Below are 18,275 nucleotides of genomic sequence, written 5' to 3'. Positions count from 1 at the left end.
ATTCTGTAATCAGTAGCTTTTCATTCCATTCAGCAGTTAAGTGGCTCATCTTCACTTCCACTCAGGATGGGAATGTCGTCAGATAATCTTGACATTTAAGTCCTTTCACCCTGAACTTTAAATCCAGTCCGGCGCTATTGTTTTCATTTCTTTCATTGCTTCTTTGATGTACAGATATAATAGTAGGGGCGAAAGACTACATCCCAGTGTTACACCCTTTTTAATCCGAGCTCTTCGATCTTGGTCGTCCACTCTTAGTGTTTCACTTTGGCACCAGTACATTTTGTATATTACCCATCTCCCCCTACAGCTTATTACTGTTTTTATCATAATTTTCAAAATCCTAATGCATTTCGGATTGTTGAATGCTTCTTCAAGGACTACAATCCTTATGAACTCGTCTTGCTTTTTCTTTCGTCTTGCTTCCATTATCAATCGCAACGTCAGAATTGTCTCTCTGATACCTTTATCTTTCCTAAGGCCTAACTGATCCTTCTCTACTTTTTCCTCAATGTCCTTTTCCATTCTTCTGTATACTATTCTTGTCAGCAACTTAGAAGCATGAGCTCATAAGCTGATTATGCAATAATCCTCGACCCTGTCAGTCTTTCTGTCTTTGGAACTGCGTGGATGATATTCGTCCGAAAGTCAGATGCTATGCCACCAGACTCATACATTCAATAAACCTACGTCAATGGAAATTCTGATGGAACGTTATCCATCCCTTCTGTCTTATTTGTGCTTAAGTCCTCCAAAGCCCATGTGAATTCTCTTTCTAATACTCGATCTCCTATCTCTTCTGAATCGACTCATGCTCCCTCTTTTATCACATCAGACCTTCAATGTACTCTTTTCACCTATCCGCCCTCTCCTCTGCATTTAACAGTGGAATTCCCGGTGCACTTTTAGTGTTACCACCGTTGCAAATCTCACTGAAGGTTACTATGACATTCCTATATGCCGAGTCAGTCCTTCAGGCAGTCACTTCTTTTCTGATTTATTCACATTCATCATGCAGCCATTTCACCTTAGATTCCCTGTACATCGCGCTTATTTCACTCCTCAGCGACCTGTATTTCTGTATTCCTCTGAACACATTTGTACTTCCTTCTTTCACGAATAAACTCAAGTATTACCTTTCTTACCGATGGTTTCTTCGCAATTACCTTATTTGTACCTATAGTTTTCATTCCAATTTTTGTGATAGCCCTTTTTAGCCATGTCCACTTCTCTTCAACTTCACTGCCTACCGAGCTACGCCTAATTGCTGTATCTATAGTGTTAGAGAACTTCACAGGTATCGCATCATTCTTTAGTATTTCCGCAACCATTTTCTTTGGGTATTGATTCGTCCTGACAAATCTCTTAAAAAACAGCATACTCCTCATCAGTTCTACATTGTGATCTGGTTCTATACCTGCTCCAGGGGAAGCCATACCATCCAGTATCTGATTTCGGAATTTCTGCCTGGCACTGATGTAATCTAACTGAAATCTTCCCAAATCATCCGGTCATTTCCAAGTATACCTTATCCTCTTTTGATTCTTGAACAAATTACTCGCTACTACAAATTTAAATTTATTACGGAACCCATATAGTCATTCTCCTCTCTCATTCCTTATCGCAGGCCCATATTTTCCTGTAACCTTTTCCGCTACTCCTTCCCCTACAACTCCATTTCAGTATTCCACGACTATTAGATGTTCATCCCCATTGTACTGTATGACCTTTTCAAACCCTCAGATATCTTACCTACATTTTCTTCTTGAGCTTCCGACTTCGGTGTATACAGCTGAATCGGTGCTGCTCTGCTGTCGATTCTGACAAGAGCAATCATATTATTGAATTGTTCACAGTAACACATTTTCTTCCCTACCTTCATATTCATAACGAAAACTACTCCCGTTATATCATTTTCTGTTGCTGTTGATATTACCCAATACTCATCTGACCATAAATCTTTGTCTTCTTTCCATTTCACTTCTCTGACCCCTACTACATCCAGACTGAGCCGTTTCATTTCCCTTTTCAGGTCTTCTAGATTCCACACCGCATTCATGATTTTGACATTCAACGCCCCTAGTCGTAGAACGTAATCCATTTCTTGCTTTTTAAATCTTTTTCTCGTGGTTACCTCCCCTTTTGCAGGTCTCTCCCGCAGATTCTAATGGGGGAGTATGCCGGAATGTTTTGCCAATGGAGAGATCATCATGACACTTTTTCAGTTACAAGCCGCATTTACTATGTATGTACGTTATGTGCCTATAATGGAGTAGTTTCCATTGCCTTCTGCATCCTCATGCCGTTGATCATTACTGATTTTCACGCCTTTGGGGTAGTTTCCCACATGAAGGACAAGAGTGTACCCTGGACCTCTGTCCGTTCCTCCACCCTCTTTGACAATGCCGTTGGCAGAATGAGGGTCACTTGTTATGCAGGAAGTCTTCGGCCGCCATTACTGATTATCAATCAAAATTTAAGCGATAGCGGGTTTCAAACACGGGAGCCAGGACTTTTCCATTTCTAATCAACAACGCTACATGTAAACTACAGGTGCTTATTTATGGTCGTAATGTCTTGCAAACACATTATGTTCGTGAGAGAAGTGATCATCATTTCCAAAATTAGTGCATTGACTGGGATTTCTAACATGAGAATTATTGAACCTATTGGCATCATTATCACTAGCGATCTTTTCTTTGATATTGGCAAGGTGTTCCCGTATTTTGTCACGTCACGTTTATTTAGCTGATTAATCCTCGTCTCCCCTTCCTTAAAACGGTTCAAAGACTGAAGTTCTTTGGTATCAGCGATGAGAACCGGCTGAGTATCGCCTGATCTCTTATCTGAAACATTGTTTCTTTGAGTCTCTTTCTCGGATAGTTCTTCGACTCCTTTTGCAACAATCATCAACTGATTTTACGTTGCAACTACTGAGTTAGTCTGTAATTGTATTGACTCGAGTTTGTGCGCTAATTCCTCTATTTGTTATTTTTGTTGTCACGTCTGTTGTCTCAACTCAACAATGTCAGCAGACTGTTCCTGGACAAGTCTGGACTCAAGATAATTAATATCAGACCTGAGTTCGTCACGTAGCTGAATTTACAACCGTTCTGATATTTCTTCGAATTTACGGTTTAAATTGTCGTTAATCTCATCCCTAGATTCTTTGATCTCTGCATCAAGTCCATCGTTGGATATTTTAATCCCACTGCACTGAGCAAGTATTAATCGTGTAAAATTATTGCTGAAAGAGGGGGAGACAAAATGAATTTGGTCTGTAAGTGTATAAACCATACCTGAATCTCTTACAACAAAATCGAATTGTGTCACGGTTTTTTTTAGCACCTGAATTACTTGTAGTTCCCTGCAGTTCGTCATGCGTGATTGATAGATAGTGGACTACACTCTGATTATTCACCGTAATGTTCAAAATTTCTCTGACTACATCATCCTGATAAGAATTTTCTACACTACATCTCAAATTTTCCGAAACTTTGTTTGGAACTACTTCTGCAGTCTTGTCTCTTCCTTCCTGCGCTGTAGTTTTCACTATCGTAGCAATGAAGAAAATGACACAAAATGCAAACCAAATGTCTTAACACAAAACTGTTAACTGTTACAAAATAAATAAACAAATTCTGAACCAGGAAACCGTTGAAATAAATTTTTTTTGAATAAATGCTGAGCAGCGTGCTAGCAACAAAAATGCTTTCCAGCAACTACTGCCTAACTGCTATCGGATAAAATTTTGCAAATGTAGTAGCAAGACGAGATATGTCTAACTGCGATATCATCCAAAGAAACGAAATCATGGCAGGGTCGCCAGGTGAAACTTCGTTTAATACCTTACTGGCAATTATTACTGTACTGGTGAGAGACGTGTAGAAATGTTTAAAGCTCCATCTATGAATATATTACTATTCTGACAGAACAAGAAACAGAAATTTATTACTCTTCCCATAAATCAAAAAAATAAAAGTCTTTTGTGTCTCCCTGTAATTATACAAATATTCTGTAACATCGCGTAACAATTAATACGATAATGTTCCTGTACACAACAGACAATTTACTTCATCTTGCAGCTGTAACTGCAACCAGCAACATGTTAAACTAATTAAAAAGAAGTACTGCTACCCATGCATAGTACAGTAGTGATATAACTGCTAGCATTTCTTTATCTAAAAATTCAGTGGTCAGGAGGGGTTTCGTCAAAAAACCTTACACGGTATACAAATATGAAGGAAACCAAGAAAAACTTTTAATTTAATTAATTCAGAAAATTGACGATTTCAGCACTGACCAACTTTACTCAGACCTTTCATTTTCTTCGGCAGATACATTAGCAGCAACTTTTATTATTCTACAGTGTCTATAATGAAGAATCACATATCTGATCACAACAAAGACACCAGTATTAATCGCAATGTAGGCATACACAAACCTCACAATTCCCTGCAGTGCGCAAGCAACCAAGAACAACGTGCAACAAAATGGAAAATTACTAAAAATCACCATTTATTACCATAGTCTCCTCTGGTGCTGCTACCACGGTCACGGCAGGCTGCTACCTCATCGGCAGCGTGGCTCCTCTCCACAACAGGCTGCTTCCCACTGTCAACAACTGTTTACTCGCTACTATTCCGATATTAATATATCAGACTCAGTGTTTGCGTATGCACGCCACAGCAGAATCAGTGGTCTACTTTCTGAAGAAATTTTAACGTTCAACTTTCAACACTCCACCAGTGATTTTCTTTCATTTTGGTCCAAAGCTGATATACGTTTGGAAAAGTATCAACCATCTCTTTGTACGTCCTATTTTTAATGTTATGGTACCTGTAATGTTGATTAGGTAATTTCTACAAACTAGCAATCGAAAAAGTTTTTCGATGTGGTCAATTGTCCACTGCTTCACTATGCATGTAGGAGAAAAAATTTTCTAAGACGTGAAACCCACAGCAAAGCTCACGGACATTCCGAACGTCTCCCTTCACAGCAGGATTGGCGGAAGCAGCGGCTCAGAGTATTGCAGCTAAAGGCCCACGGGTGGTGACTGGCCTAAAGTGCGGACAGCACCTGAGAGTGATGCAGAATCCAGCGGAAATATTCGTAGCCGGTCACTAAAATCTTTTTGTTTGTGGCCAGCTAATCGCCACTAGGCATGTTGACCACGCCCACTGCCTCTGCTCGCCTCTGCTCGAACTACTGGTACCAAAAAAGGAGCTGCAAGTGTGTCACGCACACAGGTGCGGAATGCGTCTCTGACTTATAGATTTCAATTGTTCAGTGCGGAAGACCTTTCGAAATTCAATTAAATTTAGAGAAATTATTTTATGTACTTATTGTTCAGCGCTAAATACACGCGAATGTGTTGATATTAGCGTTTATTCTCACTGTTCAATTACTTGACTACGTCTTATCCTGGGAGATTCCTTCAAGTCGTTACAGACTTTCAGTGATCCTGGAGAACGACAAAAGTATCAATTTGGCGTAAGGAACTATGTTCAGAAAACGACTATGTCGAAATGTATAAGAGAAAATAATTCATATGCCTCTGACAGTGGACGTTTTGTACTGCAAGTTCTATGCTTTCCATTTTTTAGGGGGAGGAGGACGTATGGACCAAAATAAAAATAAAAATTGACCAGCAAACATGAACACTAAATCTGGTATTGGGCATGAGAGAGGTTGAATGCCCGCTAACCGCCAGAGGTGATGGACTTAGATGGCCGTTAAGAAGTCGGCACGTGGGACGATTTATCTAACGTTCACGTGGCGCTCTATTAGCTTTGTGAAGCCACCTCCTGTTATTTCACGTTGAGGATCCATTTCCTTACGTGAGAGACAGAATACGTTCTGTGGTATTTCGGCTACAGTAGAGACAGCAGGTAGTAAGAACGCTCCCTGCTTCAGAAGCGTAAGACTTGAGGCCCGCAGATAGCGAGACACCATATGGTATTTGTCTTGTTGAGTAGAACTCCATGTCAGCTGGGTTTTATGTTATGCCTTATGCCCCGTGAATATATGCTGTTTCTAAGCACCAGAACGTTGAAAGTCTCGAGAACGAATCGTTACTGATACGACTTGCTGTGATAAAAATACGGGAAAGGTCATATTGGTGATTGAAAAGGTTTCACATTTACGTATTGTCGCGATAGAACTGGCGTGTCACCAGGGTAAGCCGTTTTGGGGCAACTGTACATTAAAGGTTCTTGTAAAACGTATCGTTCGTTTCAGGATACGCTATAATTAAATATTATTATTAACGTATCAGCGATTAAAGCCCGTAGAAAATCAGGACAAACTACATAGTCTATTGCAATGGAGCTTCAGCGTAGCGTATTGCGTAGCGGCACCTTCCCATTTTACAGTAACTTGTCACAATTACGTACTAAATTAATTTATGCAATACTTGATGTTATAAAATATAGGTGCTACCTCTGTCAGGAGTGAGTTTGTTCGTTTTAATCAACTTGATGTCCTTACTTGACCCTGACGTGTATCTTTTCTTTTTCACTTATTTCCTGTTCACGGATACTGAAGTTTATATTTTCGTGCACCAAGGACAGAGTAAGACGACAAGCCGATGGATAAGAGGGGAAATGTGCTTGCTAATAGAGCTAAAGCTGGAATTTTACGCGCGAAAATGTTAAGGAACAGATTGTACCGTTTGCGAGCCAAATAGAGCCGACAGTTCCGCTGGAGAGCTATGAGAGCGCAGACTCAAGCTAACCAGCTGGTGCCATGTCTTCTGATGTAGGACATCTCGTCTGCGTGCACGTAAACGTTAGCTGCCTCGCCCATTGTTCAGCCGAATGTAAGTGGCATCACTGGCGAGCAGCGCTATGCTGGCAAGACAAGAGCGCCACCATCTCGCCAATAGCGTTCCATGTGGCCGGCATATAGGCGGTCCCCCAGGGGCATTAAAAGTTAAACCAGGGCACCATGTCCAATCCCAGCGATTCAGATTAACGTTCGGCCGACACCGAGGTCATTATAGACGTATCAGGAGCTCGGATTGTCTCAAGTAAGGGAAAGGAAATCGGCAGTGGCCTTTGAAAGGAACCATCCCAGCATTTGGCTGGAACAATTTAGGGAAATCACAGAAAACCTTAATCTGGATGGCCGGATGTGGATTTGAAACGTCGTCCTCCCTTATGTAAGTCCAGTATGCTAACCACTGCGCCATATCGCTCGGTGGGAGGCCCCGAGAAACCAAAGATATACGACAGTGTGTCAGTTCAGTGCACGCACTTAATACCGTCGGTTCGGTCTTCACTGTATTAGAAGTGCTAGGTAACTACCTTGTTGGTCACCCCATACTTCCTTTGGTAGCATCTAGGATTTGTCTATCCGCTGCTCTTGGCCTTATCGTCATCGTTGTGCCGACGGCTTCTCTTTGCGCCTCACTGCCGTCTACATTGTTTGTGCATGTTCTGCCGTGTTGCCCTGTTCGTAGTCTGCCTGTCCTGTTTCGCTCCCTGCCACTAGTTTGATTGACTCTTCTTCAGGGAGCTCTATTGCCTGGAAGCTTCCTTCGTTTCTCCATTTCTTCTGGGGCTCTGACAGTCCCTCCCATATCCAGCTACCTGCGGATGTAGCAGTAAAATGCGCACCAAAAGAGCTATGGCCACTTGTTTAGCAGAAGAGGTGTACTTGACGGTTGCAGTGATGAACAGGAGGTCATAGCACTTAAGATGTGCGCTTTACAGCCACTGTTTAATGGACCTTTTTTATTGTTTTTGTCCACACTACCTTCTCCAAAAAAAAAAATTGAAAACGATGTGGTTGAAATAGAAGACCACTGTCAGACATATCAAAATTTGTTTCATTTAATATGTAAATTAAAAGTGGAGGGGCGGATACAGGAACGGAAAGAGAAGAAATAATAATTTAAGCTGCATCGATACTTCATGCGTTATCAGCGGAGACGCGTTAAAATATGTGTCCGACTGGGACTCTATTCCAGGATCTCTTTCTTAATGCGCCATCCGGACACATTGTTATCAGAAATACGCAGGCAATCTCGGCACGCTTCACAGCCGACTTGCATTCCCATCTAGCACCACCTATCCGGAATCCCCGTCCGTGTCCTCCGTGCATACTAATTTTAGAAACCGTTCTGAAGGTTGCTCAAGTGGTGAATCATTCACATGAATGCAGCTGATATGATTAGTTCAAATGGTTCAAATGGCTCTGAGCACTATGGGACTTTTCTGAGGTCATCGGTCCACTAGAACTTAGAACTACTTAAAGCTTACTAACCTAAGGACATCACACACTTCCATGCCCGAGTCAGGATTCGAAGCTGCGACCGTAGTGGTAGCGCGGTTGCAGACTGTAGCGCCTAGAACCGCTCGGCCACCACGGCCGGGGATTAGTTCCTTCTATATTCTGTCGTTTCAACCACCATCAATTCACATAATATGTATGACAGCTGCCGATCTCATATGGTGTCTGTTCTTTAGGGTATGTCGGATAGAACAGACATCACGCATTCATACAGTTTTCACTTACAACGCTCCAGCCTTCCGCTTCCGCTCGGGAGTCCCTTACCGCAAATTGATGCATAGACTGATGAGACGGAACATTATGATCAGCGACCTACTATCGATATAAACCCGTTCAGGCGTTAGCGACGTCACCTAGCGAGTAATGAGTGCCAGATAGACCCAAGGACGGTGCATTTACTGTCAATGAGCTTGCTGTCCGTCTGCAGAACGAGGAATGCACGCGATCTATTTGAATTTTACCAAGGGCACGCTTTGATGGCATAGAGACTCGGCATGAGCGTTTCGAAAACAGCACGACTTGCCTGCTGTGATTGTCTTCAAGACATGGCGTATCCCAGGTGAAAACACGTCCAGACGTCGTGGAGTTGGGTGGCCACCGCTCATTACTGATGTCCGACATCATATGCTTGGCAGACTCGTAAAACAGGTCATTCGACGGACTGTGGCGGAAGTAACATCAGACTTTAATGCTGGCAAAGGCTTGGCCAAGTGATAGGACAGCCGACGAAATGAGACGGAACTGACATGAGACTTCAATGCTTGGCCGAGTACAAGTCTGTCTGAACACAAAGTACACCAAACACTCCAAACGATGAGCCTCGCAGTAGAAGACTCATCCATGTGCCAGTGTTAAAACTAGGATATCTGCTAATACCACTTAAATGGGTACGTAACCATCGGTACTGGACGTCAGTGCAGTGGCAGAGAGTTGCACGGTCTGATCAATCCCGATGCCTTCTTCGTCATGCCGATGGGAGGGCATGAATCCATTGCCTTCCAGGGGAACCTGTAGTGCGGGACGGAGACAAGCTGGCGGCAGCTCCATTAAGTTCACGGGGAGATCCGCTGGTTGCAGACCATGTACACTCCATCACGATGGTCATGTTGACCGACGACATAGGCATTTTTCAGCAAAATAATACATCATGTCACAAGTCCAGAGTGTGACGGAGTGGTTCTAGGACCACAGTGGCAGTTCCAATTGATGGGAGACCCCTCCCCAAAACTCACCATATCAGAACTCGGTCGAACACGTCTTGGATGTGACTAAACGTGGCATCAGAGCTACAACCCACTTCCCGGAATTTAAGGGAATTCTGAGACTAGTGCGCTCAGATGTGGTGCCACTTCCCTCCAGCGTCCTACTTACAGCTCACTGGTTCCATGACACTACGCAACGCCGCTGTTATGCCTGCCAAAGGTGGACATACCGGCTATTAGGTAATTTCTCATAATGTTCTGGCTGGTCAGTGTACATCTTTCTCCGTCATGCATGCAGACTTGTAACATCATTACGGAATCACAACAAATATTCAGTGAATGTAATAATAATTATTTTAAAATCGTTTACAATTCAGATAGTTTGACATAAACTTTTCTCTATTTCTGAACAACATAGGTTCATCATTGTTGTAAACATCATACTTAAGACTCACACATAACATAATTACGGTTTAACAATACCGCTATTAAATAAATCGAACATTGTGGTTCTACGTTAAATACAAAAATTATCACAAGCTTTCGGCTACTTTTATAATGCACACTTGCCCAGCCTTGATGTATCTTCTGCAGCAACTCTGCTCATATTATTCTCTTAGCAGATTCGCTTCTCAACGCGGTTACCAAGTGAACAATGGGAATAATTACGACATTCATCGTTCTATTAATTAAAGTTAATTAGCTACCTCACGGCATGATTGACTGCAGGTATATACAGGATGATACAAAAAGGTACGGCCAAACTTTCAGGAAACATTCCTCACAAACAAAGAAAGAAAATATGTTATGTGGACATGTGTCCAGAAACGCTTACTTTCCATGTTAGAGCTCATTTTATTACTTCTCTGCAAATCACATTAACCATGGAATGGAAGCACACAGCTACAGAACGTACCAGCGTGACTTCAAACACTTTGTTACAGGAAACGTTCAAACTGTCCTCCGTTAGCGAGGATACATACATCCACCCTCCGTCGCATGGAATCCCTGATGCGCTGAAGCAGCCCTGGAGAATGGCGTATTGTATCACAGCCGTCCACAATACGAGCACGAAGAGTCTACATTTGGTACCGGGGTTCCGTAGACAAGAGCTCTAAAATGCTTCCATTAATGAAAGTCAAGAGCGCTGAGGTCAGGAGAGCGTGGAAGCCATGAAATTGGTCCGCCTCTACCAATCCATCGATCACCGAATCTGTTGTTGAGAAGCGTACGAACACTTCGACTGAAATGTGCACGAGCTCCATCGTGCATAAACCACATGTTGTGTCGCACTTGTAAAGGCACATGTTCTAGCAGCACAGATAGAGTATCCCGTATGAAATCATGATAACGTGCTCCATTGAGCGTAGGTGGAAGAACATGCGGCCCAATCAAGACATCACCAACAATGCCTGCCCAAACGTTCACAGAAAATCTGTGTTGATGACGTGATTGCACAATTGCGTGGGGATTCTCGTCCGCCCAGACATGTTGATTGTGAAAATTTACAATTTGATCACGTTGGAATGAAGCCTCATCCGTAAAGAGAACATTTGCACTGAAATGAGGATTGACACACTGTTGGATCAACCATTCGCAGAAGTGTACCCGTGGAGGCTAATCAGCTGCAGATAGCACCTGCAAACGCTGTACATGGTACGGAAACAACTGGTTCTCCCGTAGCACTCTCCATACAGTGACGTGGTCAACATTACCTTGTACAGCAGCAACTTCTCTGACGCTGACATTAGGGTTATTGTCAACTGCACGAAGAATTGCCTCGTCCATTGCAGGTCTCCTCTTCGTTCTAGGTCTTCCCCAGTCGCGAGTCATAGGCTGGAATGTTCCGTGCTCCCTAAGACGCCGATCAATTGCTTCGAACGTATTCCTGTCGGGACACTTTCGTTCTGGAAATCTGTCTCGATACAAACGTACCGCGCCACGGCAATTGCCCCGTGCTAATCCATACATCAAGTGGGCATCTGTCAACTCCGCATTTGTAAACATTGCACTGACTGCGAAACCACGTTCGTGATGAACACTAACCTGTTGATGCTACGTACTGAAGTGCTTAATGCTAGAGCTGTAGAGCAATGAGTCGCATGCCAACACAAGCCCCGAAGTCAACATTACCTTCCTTTAATTGGGCCAACTGGCGGTGAATCGAGGAAGTAGAGAACATAGAGAACATACTGACGAAACTAAAATGAGCTCTAACATGGAAATTAAGCGTTTTCGGACACATGTGCATATAGCATCTTTTCTTTATTTATGTGTGAGGAATGTTTCCTGAAAGTTTGGCCGTACGTTTTTGTAACACCCTGTAATCAAATGCTAAGCTCAAACCCGGACGTCTGCTTTTATGTAATTCGTTTTTTTTCTTTTAACAACGTAGCTGTATTTCGTTTTCGTTGACTAATCTAATGAGGTAGTACTGTCAGGTCATCCTTGGCAATCCATATAGCTTTGTTAGCGCCATGTAGCACATGCTGCGATGTAGGGATGTCTACTGAGGAGCTCCATCCGGCACACGCCACCCGCGGAGTACCTCAAACAAATAATGTAATATAAAACAAGCATTTAGACATTTACAAGCTATCACCTATCAATATCTTTCTGTACTATTTGATTATTATAAATGTGATAAGAGAATTAGTTGTACTTGGACTTGCTCACGTAAAGATGAGGAGCATACTGAGAATTTCGCTCCCATAACGCTCATAAGACAATTTTCGAAATCAATTGAGCTAAATTCTGTAACTTCACAGCTACGGCTCTCTTTACTCTCGATTCCGCTACGCGGTTTCTTACGTATCAATTCATATTAAATCACTACCTTTCAGCCCCGTCGACGGGAAGAGGTTCTCCTCACTCGGCTTCGGTCACAGCCCTATGACGCATGGCTTCCTGCTCCGGCGAGAGGACCCTCCAATGTGTGGTGCTTGTGGCGTCCAGGTCACTGTGCGCCACGTGTTATTGGACTGCGTTTTATTTTCTGACCAGTGGGCCGCGGCTGACATGCCAGCGGATCTGCAGTCTCTTTTAGGTTGGTTGGTTGGTTGGTTTGGGGGAAGAGACCAAACAGCGAGGTCATCGGTCTCATCGGATTTGGGAAGGATGGAGAAGGAAGTCGGCCGTGCCCTTTCAAAGGAACCATCCAGACATTTGCCTGGAGTGATTTAGGGAAATCACGGAAAACCTAAATCAGGATGGCCGGACGCGGGTTCAACCGTCGTCCTCCCGAATGCGAGTCCAGTGTGCTAGCCACTACGCCACCTAGCTCGGTTCTCTTTTAGGCTACAGTCGGACGAATGTGGTTAAAGTTTTAAAATTCTGTGCCATGTCAAATGTTTTTACAAAGATTTTAGGTAGAGGGTCTTAATTTGCTCACTGTGTGACAAGCTCGCCCATATTTTATGTAAGTGGCCAGCCAATGAATATTTCCTGTAGCATTCTTGCTGCTGCGTTTTCCCTTTCCTTACGTATTACTTTCTTATGTAGTATTTTCCTTCTTTTCCTGCTTTCTTTGCGTGTGTGCTTCAGTTTGATTAGGTCTGTCGATATTCGCTCCTTTTAATGTGTGTGAGGGCGCTGAAGACCTCGACGTTGAGCGCCCATAAGCCCCAACACACACCCACACACACACCAATATCAGAGCAGATTCAGGAGAACCTTACTTATCGCGACCCATTGGCCATCAGCGACTCATGTGCTCTCGTCAAGGGGATGCTGACACGAAGCGTTATCGTGTCGAACTGAGGCAAGCTACTGAGATTACTAGACATCTGAAACCTCATAGTATGGCTCTACCTCCGTAGCTAGAACCCTTAATCGACAACGGAGCTGCTCCAGGTGCAATACATCCTGACAGAAGAGCAGAATAGTATATTAGTTTTCCTGAATCTCTTGAAGGGATTAGTAATCTCAGTATGAGCGCCTTAATAAGTACGAAATTCACCCGCCTGACACCAACGTAACTCACTTTCGTTTACGGTTGTAGGTACGGACGGCAGCTCGTGCAGTTCCTCTGCCTGGCTGCCCACGCTATCAGCAGACTGCTGCTGGTCCTCACACCAGACATCCTGGTGCTGTTCATCTTGGCAGAGTCCCTCGTAACAGCAGCGGCCGGACCTATGCATGAATCTGCCTTGTCTGTTGGTAAGTGCATCAACACACGCAGCTGCTGCCATAAAGTTAACTTTTTAACACTAGGGTATCACATACACACAGTTCTCAGAACTTCAAGAGATAGATATGACGCAAAAAAAATCAACGTAATGGCAACCGCCATTTTATGAAAGATATATGAGGATAAGTCTTGTCAATAAATGCAGTTATATTATCACCACATTCAAAGGCAAGAAAATGAAGATATCGTAGCTCCTATAAGTCTCGAAATCGAACTGTCCATCTTATGATCCTGACGTTCACTTGCGTGGAGCCTCGCACTCAGTTCAATGCTTTATTCATAAGTGTTCGTAGGAGACTTGATGGGCCTTCCAAACGGAGTAGAACATCAGGATAGGAAACAGGCGTGCCTAGTCCTAGGATCAGCTGACATAAAACGTTCCAATTACAGAAACAAGATATTGGCGATCAGAATGCCGTAGCTACTCAATTTACGGCGATAAAATGGCAAGACTTATTCTGAAAAATTAATAAATCAGTTACGTACCAGAAGTAACAAATGCTGTAAAACTGACGCATGTCAGCTTCCGCGTTTATAACTCCGCAGGATAACCTATTTGGGAATATTCGAAAATGTCGAAAATACTCAGTCATTCCTATTTAGAATAAAATTTACGTTGTACCAACACTAAGAACTTACTGTCTTCTTGAGCGACTCTCTTCGAAATGTAGGGAAATCAGCAATAGACTCTAACAAAACGTAATGAAGCACCCCTACTAAATGTGCAATTGACGACAAGTTGTCACGAGAAGGTAAGCCGACAGTACGAAAGGAGGCGGGGCGTACTGTGTTGCCAGTAGGAGAGCAGTAACGGGATCGGTCAGGACATCTCAATGACTTTGAACATGCCCTGATCATTGGATATCTCCTATTCACATCTACATCTACATCTACAACTACGTGATAACTCTGCTATTCGCAATACAGTGCCTGGCAGAGGGTTCAATGAACCACCTTCAAGCTGCGTCTCTACCGTTCCACTCACGAACGGCACGCGGGAAAAACGAGCACTTAATTTTTTTTGTGCGAGCCCTGATATCTGTTATTTTATCGTTATGATCATTTCTCCCTATGTAGGTGGGTGCCAACATAATGATTTCGCAATCGGAGGAGAAAACTGTAGATTGAAATTTCATGAGAAGATCCCGCCGCAACGTAAAACGCCTTTGTTTTAATGATTACCACTCCAATTCACGTATCATGTCTGTGACACTATCTACCCTATTTCGTTATAATACAAAACGAGCTGCCCTTCTTTGTACTTTTTCGATGTCATCTGTCAGTCCCAGTTGATGAGGATCCCACACCGCACAGCAATACTCGAGAATAGCGCGGACAAGCGTGGTGTAAGCAGTCTCTTTAGTAGACCTGTTGCACCTTCTAAGTGTTCTTCCAATGAATCGCAGTCTTTGGTTTGCTCTACCCACAATATTAACTATGTGATCGTTCGAATTTAGGTTATTTGTAATTGTAATCCCTAAGTATTTAATTCAATTTATAGCCTTAGGTTTTGTGTGGGTTACCGCCTAATCGAGATTTAGCTGGTTTATTTTAGTACTCATGTGAATAACATCATACTTTTCTTTATTCAGGGTCAATTGTCACTTTTCACACTACATAGATATCGTATCTAAATCATTTTGCAAGTCTTTTTGATAATCTGATGACTTTACAAGACGGTAAATGCATCGTCTGCAAACAATTTTAGACTGCTACTCAGATTGCCTCCTACGTCGTTAATATAGATCAGGAACAACAGAGGGCCTATAACACTTCCTTGGGGAATGCCGAATATTACTTCTGTTTTACTTGATGACTTTCCGTCTATTACTACGAATTGTGGCCTTTCTGACAGGAAATCACGTACCCAGTCGCTCAACTGAGACGATACTCCGTAGGCACCCAGTTTGGTTAGAAGACGCTTGTGAGGAACTGTGTCGAGGGCCTTCTGGAAATATAAAAATATGGAAACGTATCAGGAATATTACTAGTACTTTAAAACTGGCCACATCGACTGCTTGTGATGTGACTGTGGTGCAGGAACGCGAAGAACAACCACAGCTAAGCCACCATCAGGCCGACATCACGTACTGACGCACAGGAAAATCGAGCACTGCGGTGGGAGGGTACAAATAACCGGAAGGGAATCACCCATGCGTTCCACTGTGCCACCAGAAGCCCAGTTAGCACAGTGAGTAGTGGGTACAGAGGTCAAGGACCTCCTCATAAGCAAAAACATTTCCGTAGTCAGTGCCAAGCTGAGCTTAATGTTTTCTAAGGAGTGACGCCACTGGACAACGGATAACTGGAAACGAGCGTTTGGAGCCACTAATCACGTTGCAGCCGTTGCAAATCTGATGGAAGTGTTTGGGTTTGGCAATGCCTGGGGAACGTTACTTCCTACCATGTATAATGACGAGAGCGAAGTACGGAGGAGGCGGTGTTACAAAGTGGGTCCCCATATTACGGTTCGAAAACAATTAGCGAGGAAGATATAAACACATTTTACACCATAGTGTACTGAGTACGTTAGGGGAACAGTTCGAAGACACTTAGGCAACCTAGATTGTACGGTTTGCCAGAGGTTCGTAAGGACAATGTCCCGTTGAGACCGATTGTTAGCGCTATTGGCTCTTCTACGTACAGGCTTGCAAAACACTTACCTATGTTGCTGGCGCCTATAGTTGGCCACTGCACCCATCATATTAAGAATTCAAATACATTTGTTGATATCATAAAAAAAGATGAAGATAGGCCCAAAATAATATCATGGTCAACCTGGACGTGGTTTCTCTGTTCACCGAAGTACCTGTGGACGACACATTACAACTGCTGGCTGCTCATTTTTCCTCAGAAATTTTCAAGTTGTTCCGGCATACCTTGACGACCACTTACTTTTTATACAGTGGAAATTATTATGAAATAACGGATGGAACAGCCATGGGTTCCCCCCTATCACCAGCAACAGCGAATTTTTTCGTGGAGGATTTTGAAGAACCAGCGTTGAGCAGTGCTCACCTCCGCCCATCATGCTTCTACAGATACGTTGACGACAACTTTTTAATCTGGCCACATGGCAGTGACACGCTGCAACAGTTCGTCGAACATTTGAATGGTGTACATCCAAACATAAAATTTACACAGGAGGTAGAGAAGGAAGGGAAGTTATCTTTTTTAGATGTGTTGGTGGAGCGAACACTGGATAGACAACTGGGCCAATCTGTGCACAGGAAGCTACCGCATACAGACTTATATCTGCATAGCCACAGCTTCCATCATCCGTCTCAGAAGAGGGCTATGCTGAATACATTAGTACACAGAGCCAGGACTATTTCGACAAGGACCACCTCGGTCCCGAGATTAGCCATTTGACGACTGTTTTCAAGAGGAATGTTTATTCTGCCAGTGAAATTAAATCAGCATAGTCCAAGAAAGTAAGACACGATGCCGTCCAAAAACAAGAAGATGACCAACACGCGGCGCGTTTTCCATTTTGCGGTGCTACAGCAAGCAAGATAGGCAGAGTCCTAAAGAGGCAAGGAATAAAACCAGTTTTCCGAGCACCTAGGAAAATTAAGGAAATGTTGAGACCAGTCTAAGATAGTCTCGTCTTAAAGGTGCCGGAAATATATAGTATTCGTTGCGAATGCAGGAAGAATTACGGCCAGTCTGTACGAAACGTTGCCGACTGTTGCATCGAGCACTAGCGCCGCCTGAAATACAGGTATTTGGATAAATCAGCGGTGGCTGAGCACAGCCTACTTAACAAGCATAAGATTTTATTTGAAGAAACGAGAGTAATAGCCCACGCATCGAATTACAGGGACTCTGTGATCCGGGAAGCGGTCGAAATTAGACTTAGCGATAATAACTTGAACAGAGACAACTTCGATGCATTTAACAACACCTGGAAGAGTGCACTGGATAAAGAAAAATCGCAGAGGAAGACTTCCCGCACCTTACCTCCTGAATCAAGGGATGGCGCTGCAAGCAATGCGGGATAGAAACTACATCTATGGAGGTAGTTGGCACCACGTCAGTACGCGCCATATCACTGCTGCTATGACGTATTCCAGCCAGTCAAAAGCCGTCCTTTGTATATAAAAGCGGGAGCCTCGCTAGTTTAGGTTCATCTTCTGCAGTTAGCTGATGACACCGCCTTCGTAGCCCTTTATCCTACCCTTCAACGGTCCCAACGTACCCTCCAAACCCACCTTGACCAATTCACCGCTTGGTGCAACCAGAGGTTCCTCCGTGTTAATCCCTCCAAGACCCAGGCGATCATCATAGGCCGCACCACCCGCTCCTTCCGCCTCCATGATTTCTACCTCACCATTTATGGCCGTCCTATCCACCTCACTCCTACCCTCAAATACCTTGGCCTCACACTCGACCGCCACCTCACCTGGTCTCCCCATCTTCATACCATCCGAAACAAAGCTCACAACCGCCTCCGCCTCCTGAAACACCTGTCTGGCCGGACGTGGGGTCTGCATCCTTCCACCATCCTTCTCACCTACAAATCCATGATCCGCCCCATCCTTTGTTATGCCAGCATCGCTTGGATTTCCGCCCCTCCCCGGTTCTAT

General features: G+C 43.6%; 1 protein-coding gene across 1 annotated transcript in view; it reads left to right on the top strand.

Moving 5' to 3' along the window:
- Positions 1–18,275, top strand: part of LOC124789886 (solute carrier family 22 member 7-like) — a 167,804-nt gene that overhangs the window by 44,369 nt on the left and 105,160 nt on the right. The window contains exon 4 of the mRNA XM_047257407.1: positions 13,498–13,655. Coding sequence (XP_047113363.1) covers positions 13,498–13,655 — 158 coding nt within the window. The remainder of the gene's footprint in view (positions 1–13,497; positions 13,656–18,275) is intronic.

Source organism: Schistocerca piceifrons, chromosome 3 (assembly GCF_021461385.2).
Source record: "Schistocerca piceifrons isolate TAMUIC-IGC-003096 chromosome 3, iqSchPice1.1, whole genome shotgun sequence".
Classification (NCBI taxonomy): Eukaryota; Metazoa; Arthropoda; class Insecta; order Orthoptera; family Acrididae; genus Schistocerca; species Schistocerca piceifrons.
The sequence above is the reverse complement of the archived record's forward strand: the minus strand, read 5'-3'. Positions and strand labels throughout refer to the sequence as shown.